At 38.4% G+C, this 18,439-nt stretch overlaps 1 protein-coding gene across 2 annotated transcripts in view; it reads left to right on the plus strand.

Moving 5' to 3' along the window:
• The first annotated feature begins 5,305 nt into the window (after positions 1-5,305).
• LOC133849168 (netrin-A) overlaps positions 5,306-18,439 on the plus strand; it is a 58,292-nt gene continuing 45,158 nt past the window's right edge. For both annotated transcript variants that reach the window (XM_062285075.1, XM_062285076.1), the window contains exon 1: positions 5,306-6,699. In XM_062285075.1, coding sequence (XP_062141059.1) covers positions 5,604-6,699 — 1,096 coding nt within the window. In that variant the 5' untranslated portion in view covers positions 5,306-5,603. The remainder of the gene's footprint in view (positions 6,700-18,439) is intronic.

Raw genomic sequence — 18,439 nt, forward strand, 5'->3', positions numbered from 1 at the left:
ACTCTGAGTCGGAGTCTGAGGCTGAGTCTGCGTCTGTGACAACAAGGAGACACTCGGAGACATATATTTATTTTCTTGTTCCATTTAAAAACTTTATTTATTGACGCTGATAGGAATCTAGCCATCTATCTGTGCGTTTTAGCTGCACTGTCCCCTTCCCTTTGGCCCTTCCCCCTCTCTCCGCTACCTTCGCGGCCTTTCGCATGGCAATAAAAACGAGATACAAACTGCAGCAACAACAACAACAACAACAATTCAGCAAATGGCTGTAAACACAGAATGTTGGCCAAAAAACACAACTGACCTCGAGTCTGGGCTGGCTGGGAAAGAAAGAAGGTGGAAAAGTGGGTGGCAAGAGGTGATGGTGGGCTGGATTGGGGGATTCCCCCTTTTACCTATGTGCATCAGCAAGTATTTTATTGATGTCGCCAATAAAGCGAGTTTGAATCGTAGTTGGAGACAAGGAGTTGGAGACAAGGCGCAAGTAAACACAGTCAGCAGCAGTTGAGAGCTGAGAGCTGAGAGAGCACAAAAGCCGACAAAGCGTCATAATCTAAAAATCTTGCCGCCAGCCAACCAGGCAAACAACAAGCGGGCAACAAAAAACAAACAAACAAACAAACAACAAAACAGCCAAACACAAACAGAAAGCTGCTTGGACTTTGCGCCTTGACCAACTGGAAACAACTTGGAAGGGGAACGGGAAGGGGAATGGAAAGGGGAACGGGAATGAGAACGGGACAAAGTTGCCTTTGTCTGTTGCTGCAAAATTCTAAATCAAAATCAAAGCACAAAATCCAAATCCCAATACAGGGACACACACAATGCAATTTTCATTAGGCGACAAAGTTGCCAACTGTTTGCCAAAGAGTTTTTCCCCCCCTCCACTTTTCCCTCTACTCCTCTTCTGTTCTGCTCTGCCACGCCCACTGACCAAGGTAATAAGGCAAAAGTTCTGATAACACTCGGCTTCAGTTGAGCTTCATGAAGGCAGCTGCCCCACAACAAAGCAACCGGAAATGAACTCGCCCCCATCTATCACTCTCTCCCTCTCTCTCTCTGTCTCTACCTCTCCCTCTCTTTGTCACTCTCTTCTATCTCTCTTTTTATTGCATCTCTCGACGTGTGGGATGACATGCTGTAAGCAGCTAGACAACTAGAGGATAAGGACTGCAACTACACATATGACGACATCAAATGATCCCACTGCACAGTGGGGCAAATGCTCATTTCGATGGGCAAATTAATCATGTTTTTGAAGTACTGCAATTAGAGTTTATATTACATTCACATTTGCTAAAGAACATTATTATTATACTATAAAATATCCCACTGCACAGTGGGGCAAATGCTCATTTTGATGAACAAATAAATAATGTTTTTGAAGTACTGCAATTAGAGTATATATTACATTTACATTTGCCAAATTTTATTATTATTTTACTATAAATTATCCCACTGCACAGTGGAGCAAATGATTATTTTTGTGGATAAATAAGAGAAAACAATTCTATATATCGAATGGTTTAAAACTAGATTTACAAATAACTATATTTAATAAAAATGTAATACTTATTGTTAATATTAATTAATAAATCAAACGATACCACTGCTCATTGGAGTAAAGGCGAATTTTAAAGGGAAATAATCCGCAGCAAGGAAATACAAGTAAAGAAACAAAAACTCTATTAACATGATTTAAATTATAAATTCAGATTTATGAAGATATATTATGTACGCAAGAATAAGCATTTAATCTCAGTGCACTGTGGAGCACAACAAATTCATTCAAGCAAATAAATGTTCCGCTTTAAGCGAAAAAGATTCATCAACCTATTAAGATCTTTCATTTTGTATACATAAAAGAATAATAACAAAATGACAATTAAAAAAGTCTTGCACTTTTTAAAAGTTTCTTTTTTTTAATTATTGTAATGAATGATTATTCAGCTGAATATCCTCATACTGCAATGATGAGAACTTGGAGAAAAATCTTGCTTGATTTGTAATTTTAAAAAGTACGTAAGATTATCTATGGAAGTGTCTATAATTTTTAAGAGTTTCATGTGAAAACATTAACTACATATAAATATTTAACTGTGTAAAATTTCAATTTAAAGTATAAATAAAAAAGGGAGAAAACCTTTTTTATACAAAAGAATTGTAAGTCGTGAACTGCACTCACTCCGAATAAATAAAAACTACATTCATAAAAGTAAAAAAACATTTGGCCCACTGTGCAGTGGTAGTTGCAACACTCTGCCTCTGTTTCTGTCTCTGTCTCTGTTTCGATTTCTATGTCGCTCTAATCAGCTTTCTAATGGGCGGCATTAATTTCACTCACTTAATTGTAGGCAACATTTCAGTGCCAAATTTCCACCAATTTTCCAAAAACAATGCAACAGCGGGAACGAAAGAGACAGAGAGCGAGACATAAACATATTTAAAGAGAGATAGATAGATAGATAGTAAACAAGTGTAGGGAACCAACTGCAGAGTGTCCTTAGAGACTGAGAGCGAGAGAGATTGTGGCACAGATAATTGTTTGAGTTTCAAGTGCAAACCATAATTCGAGGGAATTAACATTAACATTGTTGTCACGCATTTGCTGGAAAGGATTTGATCACATTCATTCTGCAATCTGAACGAAACACAAGGCAAAGGACACTCGGCTTCGGCTTCGTCCTCGTTCTGATTCTGGTTGCACTTGAAGATTATCTTGAACTTGCAGCAGATGCTATCTTGCTGTGGCACTCAGTTGCTAAATGCTGAATACTTTGCATGTTTTTGTCTTCAATTTAAATTCACATTAGTTAATTGTCCTGCGGAGCATTTGAAAACCAGCAGCAGACATAATTAATCATCTGTTGAGATGGCGAGACAAATCACAAAACCATTCACACACACACACGGTCTACTATCAAAAGTGTTTGGAATGTTGTTATATATACATACATATATATAGGAATCATTGTTTGTAGTCTACAATTTGTTAAATAAAACAGAATTTCCATTCCTTAAATGTATTTTGTTTAAATTTACAATTTAAGATGCATTTATAAAGTGAACCCAACAGTTGAAAGTTTATACTATGGAATTTTATAAACATATTATAAATTGATTCTTATAAACATTTGTTGTATAAATATATTGTATTATTCTTAAAGATGTAGTTTATTTATTATTAAAGTCTAGCATTATTCATATTTTGCATAAATACATTTTCTTCCACTCTCATAGTTAATGATAAGACAGCTAAACTTGTCTTAATAACTGATATAATAAATTTCAAATTTTAAGTTTCTTGCTCTTCTAATTTCTTAATGGATGGAATTTTGAGGTACATACTCGTATATAAAATGATATATAGATGTCTTTTGTTGTGTACAAGTATTTCATTAGACATTAAGAAGTTTGTTGGCATAATAAAATCGTAATTAAACAGCAAACGGAAATATTCATTTCATTTTGTACAATATTTTAACACAATTTCTTAAATTTGTATAGTACCTGAAACTATTGAAAACAGAATTTGCATTATGCATGAAGAAATTGGTTATAGTCTATAACTTGGTTAAATAAAAATGTAACTACATTTTATGTTTATTTCATGTTTATTTTAATTCATTTACTTTAAATTCTCAGACTATTCTTAAAGATTGTTAGACTAAAATTTAATCTATATACCAATTATGGAGTCACGACTTCTTCTGAGTTATAAAAAATCAATCTGTAAGACAGACAATATTGTGCAATATATATTATATATATATATACTGATTGCAAGATTTCGTTTAGTACGGAATAAGGAAATATTCATTAAATGTTCATTCACTCATTGTTCTATTCGTGTCTAATTACATTTTGTACAATTCTGAAACTTTGCTTACAGTTAACTAGACTAAAATGGAATGTGCACTACAAATTTGAAATCTCTAGCTTTTATAATTCCTGAGTTAGATGCATTCAAAGTCGTGGACGGACAGACGGACAGACGGAGCAACAGAATTGTATGGAATACGTCGCAGTTTATCGATAACGATAATTGTTGAGTCAAATACATGTTGCATAATAGCTGCTGATGTATGTAGATGTGCTAAACAGATGATACAATAAAGTGTAATAATCGGTCAATTGATAAGCGAATCGATTGTTCAGACTGGAAACCCTTGAACTCGAAAACGTGAGAATTTGAACAATTAGCGTAGCGTGGAATTGTTTGCGGGTAACAACGGGCCACGCCCACGACGACGCCTACGCCCACGTTGATGACGGCGACGGCGACGACGATAGTGCCACGCCCCTTTAGGGCAGACCGAGCAGCTAATTACAAAAGCAAAACAAACAATGGCATATGGTCATTGTGCGAGACAGAGACAGAGCGAGAAGGAGTGAGAGAGAGAGGAGTTGAAAGTGAAACGCTTATCAGGGAAGCGCAGGCAAAGCTGGAAGAGGAAGAGCAGGAGGATGACAGGAGAAGAGGTGCTTGCAACCTGCGGCAAGACAAGCAACACAACAACAACAACAACAACGACGACGACGACGACGATGGCATTAATGAAGCCATCGCATACTCGCATCACGTAATTACACGCCTCTCTCTTGTCGTTCCCCTCCCACTCCCCCTCACCGTCATCTCACTCTCTCGCTCAAAATTGATGATTTTCATTAACGACAAGTTAATAACTTAGCCTCAGCCCTCGCAGGCGACTTCATTATCGATAGCAATCGAAATGTAAACACAGCCATATGCATGTGAGTGCGTGTGTCTGTTTGTGTGTTTGTGTGTGTGCCCTTTTATTTTGATTTGCAGTGTGCCCAGGCTGGACGCAATTTGATGGCTGCTTAAAAACAACAAACAACAATCAGCATCAGCAACAGCAGCCGTAGCAGCAGCAGCAACAAGCTACAAAATGTGTCGCCAAGTGGGTAATAAAATAATTGCGGACACAAGCAAAAGCAAAACGCAAACAAAATACAAAATACAAAATGTTGCCAGCACACACATACACACATACAACAACCACCTGCAAGCGGCCAATGTTGCCAAGCAGTCGGCAACATGCACGAGAGAGCGCAAGTGTGAGGCCGAAAGAGCGTGAGAGAGCGCATCGTGGTGAGTTGTTGAACGTCAGCAACATACATGCTGTGTAGCAACAAATGTGGATGCTGTGCATTGCTTGCGCTTGGCAACATTTGCTGCCAGCAACACAATGCAGAAGCGATCAAGCATCAGGCAACACACACACACACATTCAAAGAGAACGTAGCGACTTCGTGGCTAGCGCGCGCGCTTCGTGCACGACGATTACACAGTCGACTGTGAACTGGCAGCCCGAGTTGACGTAACGAAGACCGACCGAGCGAAAAAACGAAGACAAGCGCAGCCTACGCGAATCGCGCGCGATTATAAACGCACCACGCTTAGTGAGACAAACAGAGAGAGAAAGAGAGTGCAAAAACAGTTAGTGATAAAGATAGCAAGCGAGCTTAAGCCTGCGCATCAGGCTCAAAACACCCAAAAGAAGAGAATTTTTGTATTGTTTTTTTATTGTTTGTTGTTTTGTTGAAAGTGCAAGTGGAAGTAAAAGTAAAAGTGAAACATGCAACTGCAACTGCGCGCCGTTTTGTGTGTGCTCACGTTGGGCGCCATTGTGGCCACGAAGATATCCTCGTCCGAGGATCCTTGCGACAAATACGGCAAAGCCAAGTACTGCATCCCCGATTTTGTGAACGCCGCCTTTGATGCTCCCGTTGTGGCAAGCAGCACCTGTGGCACGCAACAACGCTACTGCGAGTATCCTGCCACCACCGCAACTGCAACCGCAACAGGAGGGAGTGAACTGCAATGTCACAGCTGCGAGTCACAGCAATTCTCGCCACGCTTCCTCACCGATCTGAACAACTCGAATAACGTGACCTGCTGGCGATCTGCCCCAGTTGGTGGCGCCTCCGCGGGCAACGACAACGTCACGCTCACCCTCTCGCTGGGCAAGAAGTACGAGCTGACCTACGTCATACTCCAGTTCTGCCCGAATGCCCCACGTCCCGACTCCCTCGTCATCTACAAGAGCTCCGACTACGGACAGAGTTGGCAACCCTTTCAGTACTACAGCTCGCAGTGTCGCCGCCTCTTTGGGCGGCCGAGTCGCACCACGGTGACGAAGCACAACGAGCAGGAGCCGCGTTGCACCAACGCCCATGGGCATGGCCATGATGCCGCCAACGGAGGACTTGCCTCACGCATTGCCTTCAGCGTTCTCGACGGTCGCCCCTCGGCCAAGGACTTTGATTCATCGCCCGTGTTGCAGGATTGGGTGACAGCCACCGATATACGCATCGTCTTCCATCGGCTGCAGCAACCAGATCCGCAGCTGCTTTCGCTCGATGCTCCCATGGATCTGCGCAGTGGCAAGTACAGCGTGCAACTTGCAGCGAATACCATCGAAGGACATGGCGCCACATCGGTGGCAGCAACAACAGCGGCAAGTGGCTTGCACTATGCCGTCTCCGACTTCTCGGTGGGCGGACGCTGCAAGTGCAACGGCCACGCCTCCAAGTGCTCCCCGGACGCCAACGGGCAGTTGAGCTGCGAGTGTCGCCACAATACTGCGGGACGTGACTGCGAGCGTTGCAAACCCTTCTACTTCGATCGACCCTGGGGACGAGCCACGGCCCGCGATGCCAACGAGTGCAAACGTGAGTACACTGAGAGAAACATTTCTATTACTATTATACATTACTTAATATTGGGGAGTGAAAAGTAGTTGATAGGATATTTTGGCACAAGTCTTACAATTCTATAAGCAATGTATTCATATAATTACACTTTGAGAAATTCGAATTACTATTCGAAAGGGTATTCAATATGTCACCTTATATCATACGCTATATCAGAGAGACAAAATTTGATAGTATAAAGTGCACTCAAATGAGAATTATGATATAAGTCTAACTATTCTCCGAGTAAACCATGTTTACACTGCGAGAAATAACTGCAGGAAAGGAATCCCTAACTTACTTATAAATATCAATTTATAAAGAAAAAAATCTATTTTCAACAATAATACTTGCTAAAGAATAATTGCAAGATTACTCATATATTTGCTATGATTATACCATCATATATGTATACACATATTCTTCATAATTATTTTAATATCACTTCAACATTTTGACAAATATTCAATTATACTTCGATCTTAACACATATTGTTTTCCATTTAAACATGAAATTGTGATATACTTGCAATTTAATTTATTTTTCATTCACTTCGAAAGAAATTCTTTTAATTATTTTTCTTTGCTTGTCTATGGAAATCATTGTGGAAAAATATGATGCATATAATTAAGTTAATTTCTTTATTAGAATCGATCAAAAGCATTTCAATTTTTCATGTGTTTTTCAACACAAGCAAAATATAAATGTTGTTTACAATTTATGTGCTCAGTTTGTCAATTTCAAGTTTATTTTCGAATTCATGTGTCCATAAAACTTGAGAAAAACATAAAATTTTTTTTTTTTTTATTCTTGTCTCCGGAGATTTGGCGAATGAATTGATTTATCTGTGTGATCGTAATGTGAATTTTTCGCTATTTTGTCTGGGAAAAATTTGGGAATTTATGTGTTTATAAAATACGGAAATCTTCACTTTGTTGAAATATTTTTATGTGATCTGTGCGTCAATTTGAATTTAGTTTAAATTTAGTTTTCATAATGCATTTTTTTGAAAAATATATTTATTTTAGAGTTACTTAACATAAGTGATTTGTATTTTATTTGATGTGAGTTTAGGAAGAGAATCCTTTGGAGTGATTTCGGTCTGCTGACTTATTGTAAAGCACACGAAACCCCTTTGTAGGATTTTGACTTTCAACGGTGGAGATTGATTGGGGAAAGAGAAAGAACGGGAGAGGGAGAGGGAAAGTGGGGAGGAAAGCAGGCGGCTTAAACGACTCAATTTCAATCCTGAGGACGTCGTCAGTCGCGTGTGTTTAGTTTTCGTCTTAAAATTTGGTGATGGCATTTTCAAATGTTGCGGGGGTTGTTGCAAGTTGTGTGTGTGTGTGTGTGTATGAGTGGGTGTGGGGGGTGGGGGCAGTTGTTGCTGCTCTTTTTAAGCGCGCTTCATAAACGAGAATGTCCCGTGGGAGGCAAAGATGGAAGGGGAAGGGAAATTGTTTGTGCTGCGGATTTGGCTTAGCCATAATTGAACAACTGCGGACACGTGTAGAGAGCATGCAGCGAACGTTTTCAATCAATTTGCAACTGCTGGAGCAACCCTCGCGTTGCGTTTTGGCTTTACCTTTAACAAATAAACAAACAAACATGCAATCAATACCTAAAAATAGCTGAAGAAACCAAGAGAGAGATTGAAATAAACCCTCGCAATTAACCCTCTAAACTCTCTCGCTGAGCCCGAACAATAAACGCGAATTTAAGCGAAATTAATTTGATAAGCATTTCCCAAAAAAAAGAAAAGAAATGAAATCGAGTCTGAGTGCATTTGAGTGTATTCATAATACTCGGGGAGGATTGCTTTGATTTCTTCAGCGCTCATTCTTCGACTTTGCTGCAGAGACAGAGACAGAGACAGTGGAAGAGAGAGAGAGAGAGAAGGGGACTGAGGGAAATGCTTTGGCGCTGCGGCCTTGTGAACGATGTGTCAATGTTTTTGTGGCACTTGCTGCAAGTGGCATGTTCTGTGCGTGTCTCGCGTGGATGCCACATGCCAAACATGCCACAGCAGCAGCAGCAGCGAACGCGAATTGCATTTTTTGCAGAGCCAAGCGAAGCACAGACAAACAGTCAGACGGACGGACGGACAGTTTGTTTAGTGCATAAATCACGGGTTCCAGGACAGCACAGGAGAGCGCAGGACTTCGACAAAGGCAGGCAGGCAGGCTGGCAATCGCAGGACCTCGACCAGGTCAGAGGGAAGGAAAGAGAGGGGCGAAGGCGCGACTGTTATCAGAGGCAGGCCACGTGTGGCAGCGTTGCTTTATTAGGGTTGCAAATGCAGCGAGTGGCAGACAAAGAGGCAAAGAGGCAGAAGGCAGAAGGCATGAGGTATAAGGCAGGCAGGCGCGACCCTTTTGCCCCGCCACGCCCCGCTTGCAGCACGGACATATGTTGCATGTTTATGGGCAAGCGAAATTAACGCTGCCAACTTTTGCTTTTGACGTTCAATGTGACCTCAACAGCAACAACAGCAACAACAACTGCCGGCAATTACAACCAACAACCATCAAGCAACTACAACAAAGGGGGAAATGGACAAACTGCCTAGCCTTGGCAAACAAATAAAATAACAGCAGCAGCAGCCACAGCCACAGCAACATCAACAGCAACAGCAACAACGGGAGAAAAAAACCCGAGAAAATTGGAAAATTTTTGCGTGGCCAGATTTGCCGGCATATGAAAAGCAGATGAGAAATAAGGGGCTGCATTTTAGCACATAATGACAGAGAGAGAGAGAGAAAGAGTATGAGAGAGTGAAAGAGAAGTGCGTGTAATTGGCATTATTAGAGAACTAACAGGCGCGTTGTGATAATATTTGCATGTTGCCCCCGCATGTGTTGCAATTACTAGCCAAGACAGCGAAATTTCCTGATCACGCTTAGATCAAGGTAATTAACGTCATGGCAAAGTTTTCGATATGCTTTCTTTCCATTCATTGTGAAAATGTTCAATGCAAATAAAATATGAATAATCATTGATGTGTATAACTAAAATTAATTATACAACATACAAAAAATAATATAGCTGTGTTTGCACGACGGTGAGATACCCGATACCGTTTTTCAATAAAATATACCGAATCAAAAAATATTGGTATATGAATATACTACAGTACTACATTCTAAATATGTAAAATATGCATTAAACCTTAAATATACCAAATCAATATACCGAAAATATTGAAATATATATTGAAAACAATCCTTGGTATATGGATATAGTATATTACTGAATTCAAAATATAAAGTCGAGTGAAAAATATATGAAATATACCAAATAAAAATACCAAAAATACAAAAATATACTAGTGACTATACTCTGTATATGGAGACTTCATTTAACATATACCGCAAAGTATAAAATATACCAAAGAGATACCAATATTCTTAAAATATACCACATTAATATACCGAAAATACTGAAATATACCAATGACTATTTAGTATATGGATCAAGTATAGTATAGATATAGATAGATAGATATAGAATTTCAACCGATATAAGTAGACGTTTTTAGGTATATAAAATACTTTCTTTAATAACTTTTTCTCCAATGTTAAAATACCCTATTGAAAACTGGTTATAAACATGCTACAAATCATTGAAGATTCTTGAATTCTTTTCAAGCATAATCACTATTCATAACTTGAATTCATATTTCTTTAAGCACAACTTTAAAGTGAAGATTATTGTTCTTGTGGTCATCAAGCAAGTTGTTGTGGCTGATTAATGATCTATTTTGCATTTAAATTGAATTCACTCCAAATTTATTTGGTTTTAATTCGATTTATTTCACATTTTTGTTGTTCTTGTTGTTGTACAATTCAATTAATCAAAAGCATTTAGCAAATTCTTAATTTATATTCATTTGACTTAACGATTATGTGCAAATTACTTTATTAAACAATTAATTGAGCTCAGTTTTCGCTATAGACAGGAATTCTAATTATAGATGAATGTTTGAGATTTGTTTGGTCAAAAATAAAATTGTTTTATTTGCTTGCAAATTCTTGCTGAACTTTATTAACTTTGCGAGCACAAACAACTTGAACTTTATAATTACTTCTTAAATTATTTTGCCAACATTCGTTTTAATGAAAGATTAAGCCAGGATCAAACAAAACTTTGGCTAATGAGCAGCTGCAGCTGCAACTGCATTTGCATTTGCATCAACTCGCAGCTCGCAGCTTCACCTTGGCCGCAAATCAAGGGAAAAAAAGGGTGGCGCCTCCGGATGATGCAACATCAGCGCCAATCAAACGCACATTAACAGCACTTCATAATAATTAAAATGCAAGCTGGCCCACAAATGTGACGCCCCCATCCCCAACCCCATCTCCTTCCTCCTTCCTTTCCTCCTCCCCCATCATCGTCTCCGCCTCCGTTTATTCTCCAGCAGCACAGTTGCCGGCTATCAACGGCTGCGCCCACATTTCATGCCACAAAACAGGCGCTAAAACATTTGCAAAAAGCAAAGAGAAAGACAACAAAAAAAAAAAAAAAAAGAATAGAAGAGGGGAAACAGCAACAGGAAAAACAACTTGGCGAGATTTAGAAATAGTTTTTGCTGCCTGCATTATAATAAAAAAAAAACGAAGAAGGCAGCTAAATTTAAAATAGACGAGATGAGATGAGATGAGATGAGTTGAATTAAGTTGAGTTGAGTTCGTCTTCGCTGGTTTTGTTCTTGTGCGGTTGAGAGGTTGAGTGAGCAGTCGGGCAATAAATAAATTTAAATCTTAAGCCGTTGGCAAATCAAGACATTACTCATACGCCGTGTGGCGCACTCTATAAATAGTTGTGTTGCGTTGCGTTGCGTTTGCGTTTGCGTTGTCTGCTATTCTTGTTGTTGATGTTGCCCACTGACGTCTCTGATGGACGCTCTAATGCTGAACGCGTCATGATAAATGTGCCGACGGCTTTTAGCCAAATGCCGTGCAAATTAGCCAAACAATTTGTCCAATCAAATGAACCAATACACAGCACAATATTTGTATATATTAGATAAATATAATGCAAACGATGCGATGCGTCACCCACCTATCATAAAGTAGAGTGTGTGTGTGTGTGTGCTTCAAGGCTATGGAGAGCAGCGTTTCCTAAAAATAAATATTTATATGCCGCGCATAAATATGAATATTAATTAAAAAGCATTGATCTGATTTATGCGCTCAAACTCTAGTTCATGACTCAATTGGGATGTGTAAAATAATTCAAATAAATTAATGAGCATCTAAAGCATTCAAATATTTGATTCTTTCTAAGGAACATCGATTGGCAATTGAAACTCTTGAAATTAGTCAGGATTGCATTTCAAATATTTTATCTTCAAAAGAAGAGTATGCCCATATACTTAATTTAAGGATTTCAATGATGATTCATCGTTTGAAACAGAGATGTGATATCGTATGCTGCATAAAAAAAATCACAAAAGATTGACTTCGTATTATTTGATTTTATACATGTGTCAATTTTAAGACACAATAGAAATACAACCAACTCATAATACTCTCGCCAAAATGAGAAGAGTTAAAACAGTGTGCCCATATACTGTAACGATGAATAATCGTGTACATTAGAGATGTGATATCGTCGCTACCTTACTAAAAACTTCAAAGATTGACTTTGTATTATTTGAAAATTTTATTAATATTTTTCTTCAATTATATTATTGGCCACTCACAATATTTTTACCAGAAAGAAAAGAGATAAAAAAAAGTGCTACAACGAATCATCGTTTACATTAAGCTGCTTCAATAATAACGTCAAAGATTGAGTTAGTAATGTTTGATTTCATATATTTTTATTTTAATGCGCAACAGAAGCAAAGCTAGAATATTGATATCAAAAATGGAACAGTTAATAAAGGGTGCCCAACTATTAACGATGATTCATCGCTTGCACTAAAGATGTGTGGTATCTTATGCTGCATATATTGAAATGGAAACAATTAATCTACCTCAATCTCTGCTGAGTTGTTTCCGTATGCTCAACACTTGCCCACTGAGATCTATTAACCCCTCGACATCAACGATTCGATATTCTGTGATGGATTTTGGATTTGCTTTGAACATACGCTCGAAATTGCATTGTCATGTCCTCAAGTTATTTGCCTCGCATAGTTCGCTATCATTTTTTTCGTTCGATGACTGCGAAAGTTGATTTGCTTTTGCTTTTGCTTTTGCTTTTGCTTTCTGTTTTCTGCTTTCTGTTTCTTTTGGGCTTTTTTAAACAAGGTATTTTGGGCATTTGTTTTGTTTTTTTTTTTGGGCCCGTTTGCCACATTTTGTTTTGTGTGTGTGTGTTTGCGGCTCAGTCGCTGATTTTGGCTGCTTTGTTCTGTGTACTCTGTGTGTTCTCTGTGTGTTTGCTGTGTGTGTGTGTGTGTGTGTGTGTGTATGTCCTCTGCATGTCCTGTGGCTATAATTTCGACGCTGGACTCTGATACGTGTAGATGTCGCAGCGTATCTCATCTCGTTGCTCGTCGCTCGTCGCTCGTCAGTTTCATTGTCAGATTTCATCAGTTACATTTTTTCCGGGGGCTTTTCACTTGTCCGCTGTGGGTTGGGCAGCAACAACAGCAACAATAACGTCGATGGGAATAGCAAAACAGCAAAGAAAGCGAAACGTGCAAAAATCCTTTCGCCTTTTTCTATCTCGCCCCGTTGTCATTTTAATTGTTGTTTACTGGGCTTGTCAAATGCGCACTTCAGTGCGAAAAAAACGACAGCAAAAAAAACGCGTCCAGAGCCTCGAGGCGCATCAGAGTGAGCGAGTGAGAGAGAGAGAGAGAGAGAGAGAGAGAGAGAGAGAGAGAGAGAGAGAGAGAGAGAGAGATGGGAGTACCACAGCATCTCCATCAGCATCAGAGCAGTGCCAGCAGCTTTGCGTCTCGGGGATTTGGGGACACTCTGAGACTGGGGAGATTGGGCAGATTTTTTGGGGAGCCGGGCAGTTTGGAGACCCGTGTGTGTGTGCGAATGCGTGTGTGTGTGCGCGTATGTGTGTGTGTGTTGCCCCATTCGTCATGGCGGCCGCTGTCTGTGACGAGGCTGTCATTGCCATACGCTCTGATTTACTGGCTAACACACACACAACCAAACGCAGCTCTAGGATGCGCCTTCTCCATTCTCTGTCCTCGCCTTATGGTTCATACCTGTGCCATGTTGGCATTTGTTTAATGTTTATGAATTTTAATACACTTCCCCAAAGAGTCTTGTGGCTTTGGGGAAAGCTTTACCACAACACATGCCAATAACTAGACAGAAAAAGTATTCAAATTTAATTTCTATTACAATAAATGAAAAGTCACTTAAAAAATCCATCAATAAATAAATGAAGTTTCTACGTAATTGAATACATTATATATTCTATTTAAGAATCATAATTTTCATACTTAAAAATGATTGCTTTAAATTATTTTGATGATACATTTGTATTCTAATTTGAAGTATGATACAAAATCATCTATAATTGCAGCTACACTTAATTGCATATCATAGATAATTATATCAAATTATTTTAGAGGGATTTTTATAGAGATTTTGCATTGATGCAGTATAAAGTGAATATTTGCAAACTAACTAATTGCACCTCTAAAATATCACATTTAATTGCACATCACAGATAATTGCTTAAAATTATTTTTTCATTAAAGATTTCTATTCTCAATAACGCAATTATTTCACCTACATTTTAATGCACATCAAAAATAATTGCTTAAAATGTTACCCAAATTTCACATATGTACATATAATTGCACATCACAGATAATTGCATATACATATGTACATAATATTATATGTACATAAATGATGAGATGCAGCTTAAGTGCAATGCATATAAATGCACTTAAGAGAATCTTGCCTAGCATTCAATTCTATATATTTATTTATGAAAATAAAATAGATCGCAAAATATGTATATTTTAATTGCACATTGCAGATAATTGCCTCATTGCTGGTGCAATTATTGTTATTATTAAACTAAGAAATTTAAAATCCAAATCTACTTGAATATGAAGTTAATATAAAAGTCGCTTTATATTAATGAGTCAAATCAATAAGCAAAATAATAAATAAAGAAATGCGACTTTTGATGTTAGATTCACATTTGGCATTTAAATATAAATATTAATGGAAATGGTATGATATTAAAAGAGGAATTACCTTATAAAGTTATGAAAGAGTATACTAGTATTAGGATTAGAACATGGGTCAGAATAGATTCTCAGTTGTTTTGTGTCCTTGTTATTTTTGGTGGCAAATTCACTTAGCAATATTTTTAATAAGCAAGCAAAGGAAGTTGGTAAACAATGCATCCACTAAAGGATTTGTGTACAAACAGCATCACGTGGCTGCTGCTGCTGTTGCTTCATTTTGTTGCAATTTATGTTGTTATTTATTGTTGAGGCAAAGTGCTCAAAGCGCTCGAAGCGCCAAGTTTGCCATTCGCCATTCACCAGTCGACCCTTTATTTGCCTTTAGTCCTCGCTCTCACTCTTCATCTCTCTCTCGGATTTGGCTTTGGCTGGGCTTTCAAGTGATTATGATTATTTTTTATGCACATAACGTTACATATGCGGGTCGTGTCCAACCCCAAAATGCTAAAGCCAAAGCCAAAGCCGAAGCTGAAGCAGAAGCTGTAGCTAAAGCCAAAGTCAAAGCGAAAGCAAAGCGTCAGGCTCATCAGGCCACGTCAAAAGCAAAAGGCAACCTGGTGAATGGGTAGAGAACAGAGTGAGAGAGAGAGAGAAGGAGGAAAGTGACTGTAAGTAAAACGAAGCTTGAATGCTCTACACTTTCGCAACTGTGATTCTTATCTATATTCGAACTTAGGACAACCGGAGATGAAATTTCAGCAAGGAATCGCCGAGTTCAGCTGAGTTGCCAAAGTTGTTGGAATCTCATTGAGAGAGAGCAATGCCAAAAGGTAGAAGAGTGAGGTACTTAGTGTGCGTGTGTGTGTGTGTGTGTTTGCTGAAGTGTAGCCATGGGGCAGTCGTAAGGACGCAGGACGAATGACGTGCGTTGATTTTTACTGTTATTACTTGGACCCGGGCATATGTCTATGAATGTTTGTTTGTTTGTTTGTCTGTTTGCTCGCTTGTCTGTTGTCCATGTCTCTTCTGTCTGTCTGTCTATCTGTCTATCTGTCTGTCTCGCCTCTTCCCTTTTCTCTATTTGTCTGGCCATTTGTGTTTTGTGTAAGCAGTTAATTGGATCAGGGGCTAGGGTCACTCGTTGGCCCCTGACTTGTCCCACACACACACACACACACACACACACACACAGACACACACACATGTCGCTTGCATCTTCTTGTGGCAGAAAGGGCATAAAAGATTGTTGCATACCTCATGGCGCCGGCAAGGCTGCCAAGCCAAATATTTCATGTCCAAATGTCAACATCTGCCCCAGGAACCAACAACTTAAAGACGTCTAAGCGAGGCTTCAATGGCGAAGGGGGTGACGGTGACGGAGGGGGAAGGGGAGGCGAAGCAGTGAAGATGTCTTCAGCGTCTGGCGATTCATGGAATCTATTAAATTATTTTTTGTTGCTAATAAATTTGTATAAAAATAGCAACAACAACATCTGTTGCTGCCTCTTCTCCTTCTCTGTTGCTGCCTCTTTTATTGTTGCACAGCTGAACGTTGCAGTTGCGGTTGCACTTGCGCTGTGGCACAAACGATTCTTGTGAATTCAAAATTCCAAGTTCTGTTTGTTCTCCTCCCTCCATCTCTTTCTCTCTCTCTCTCTCTCTGTCTCGTTCTGGCAATATGCGAAATGTTAAATCGAAGCTGGGAATGGCATTGGCCAAGTCAACTCAACTCAAGCCAAGCCATGCCACATCCACATCCAGACGGAGGCAACATTCGTTTTTTGGTCTGTTGCCCGAGTCTAAAGTTGCTCATGCGCAACAACAACAACAACAGCAACAACAACAACAGCAGCAACATCAAGGAAACAACAATAGACAACACTAAGCACAGCTACCGTCCACAGTCTGCTGAAGATGGTATATCATGACTCTACGATTATGCTGTGCCACTGCGGATCTATAAAGAGATATACCACCAGCGAGGGTTTCTTCTAAAGTTGTGCATAATTAGCTGAGGAACTGTAGAACCCAACAAAAATTTGCTCAAAACGAAATTCTCACTCAAGATTAAATAAGTAAATCAATGCTTAATCAACAAAGAATGAAATATATTGGAAAAGAATCCAAAATAATTTTCGGAAGTGATATTCTTACTCTAGATCAAATACTTAAGAGAATGCTTAAGCAAAAAGAGAATAAGAATCATTTCATTCTTTTAAGTGCAATATTGATCACAATAAATGATAGTTAAATATTATTTTAAACACATAGAAGATATGAAGACTATATTCCAATTCATAATGAAACAGAAAATGAAAAAGTCGCACTGCTAAAGTATTTAATAATACAATATACTTTCTAAATTTAAATCACTGCCAAATTTTATCTTACACTTGAATGTAATTTAAAAATTCAAATTTACTTTCAACAAATTTAAATATATTTTCGAAAAATGAGTTATGTGTGAAATATTGATTTATTTTCAAACTCAAATTCACTGCTAAGAAATTTTAAAACTTTACAAAAGTTATACGTTTGAATATATTTTCAAAATGTAAGATAACTTCTAAATTGAATTATTTTATTTTACGCTTGAATATAATTTTAAAATAAAATTCAGATCTACTAAATTTTCAAATTTTAAATACAATATTAAAAAATTTTATTATTTTATCATACACTCGAATTTAATTTGAAGATTCAAATTTAAATTCATTACAAATAGCTAATTTAATCAAATTTTTTTTTTCTTGGTAAACAAAGTAATTTAAAAGTATTGAATTAATAGAGACATTCAATGAAAATAATTTAAAATATATATCTATGTAAATAATTACTTATAGTTGTGTATAAAATTGTCACTTAGCTTGTGCAATGAAATCAAATTGAAGTTTCTTCAAGTCCAGCAAAGTTTTCTAAAATGCATCTCCATCATCTTGGGTTGAGCAACTTTTCGAGCAACCCATGCGCTGTGCTTGGCTAATGATATGTATGGCATATAAAGCCAAAAAAAAACGACTTGCAACAACAGCAGCAGCAGCAGCAATGGCAACGGCAACGGCAGCGCCAACATAAATCAAAATTTGTGCAGCGGCAACTATTTTTTTTTTTGCTTCTTAATTTTTTTTTCCTTTTGTGCTTTTTTGCTGCTTTACCTTTGCTGGGAAGTTGCCGCCCCAACGAGGGAAACATGCGAAGCTGCCACTTGGAAATGGAAATGGAGTTGCTATTGCCGCTGTTGTTGATGTTGTTGTTGTTGTTGTTGCTGCTGCTGTTGTAACTAAAGCCGAAGGAGCCGCCCGTCAAGTGCCGCTAAACGTAATGTAAATAAGCATTTAACAGCAGCAACATCAACATCAACAGCAGCAGCAGCAGCAGCAACGGCAGCAACACAAATAGCAGCAGCCACAGCAACGACAGCAGCAACAACAACAATAACAACAACAACAACAACAGAAGCAACAACACCAATAAATGGCATTACAAACAACGGGCAAATAAATCGCATTGAAGCGCAAATGCGCCAAAGATGCAACTCAGATGAAAAAGACCAAAAGACGTCGACATCGACGTCGGCGTCGAGGTTGTTGTTTAAC

This window comes from Drosophila sulfurigaster, chromosome X, assembly GCF_023558435.1.
Source record: "Drosophila sulfurigaster albostrigata strain 15112-1811.04 chromosome X, ASM2355843v2, whole genome shotgun sequence".
NCBI classification, from domain to species: domain Eukaryota; kingdom Metazoa; phylum Arthropoda; class Insecta; order Diptera; family Drosophilidae; genus Drosophila; species Drosophila sulfurigaster.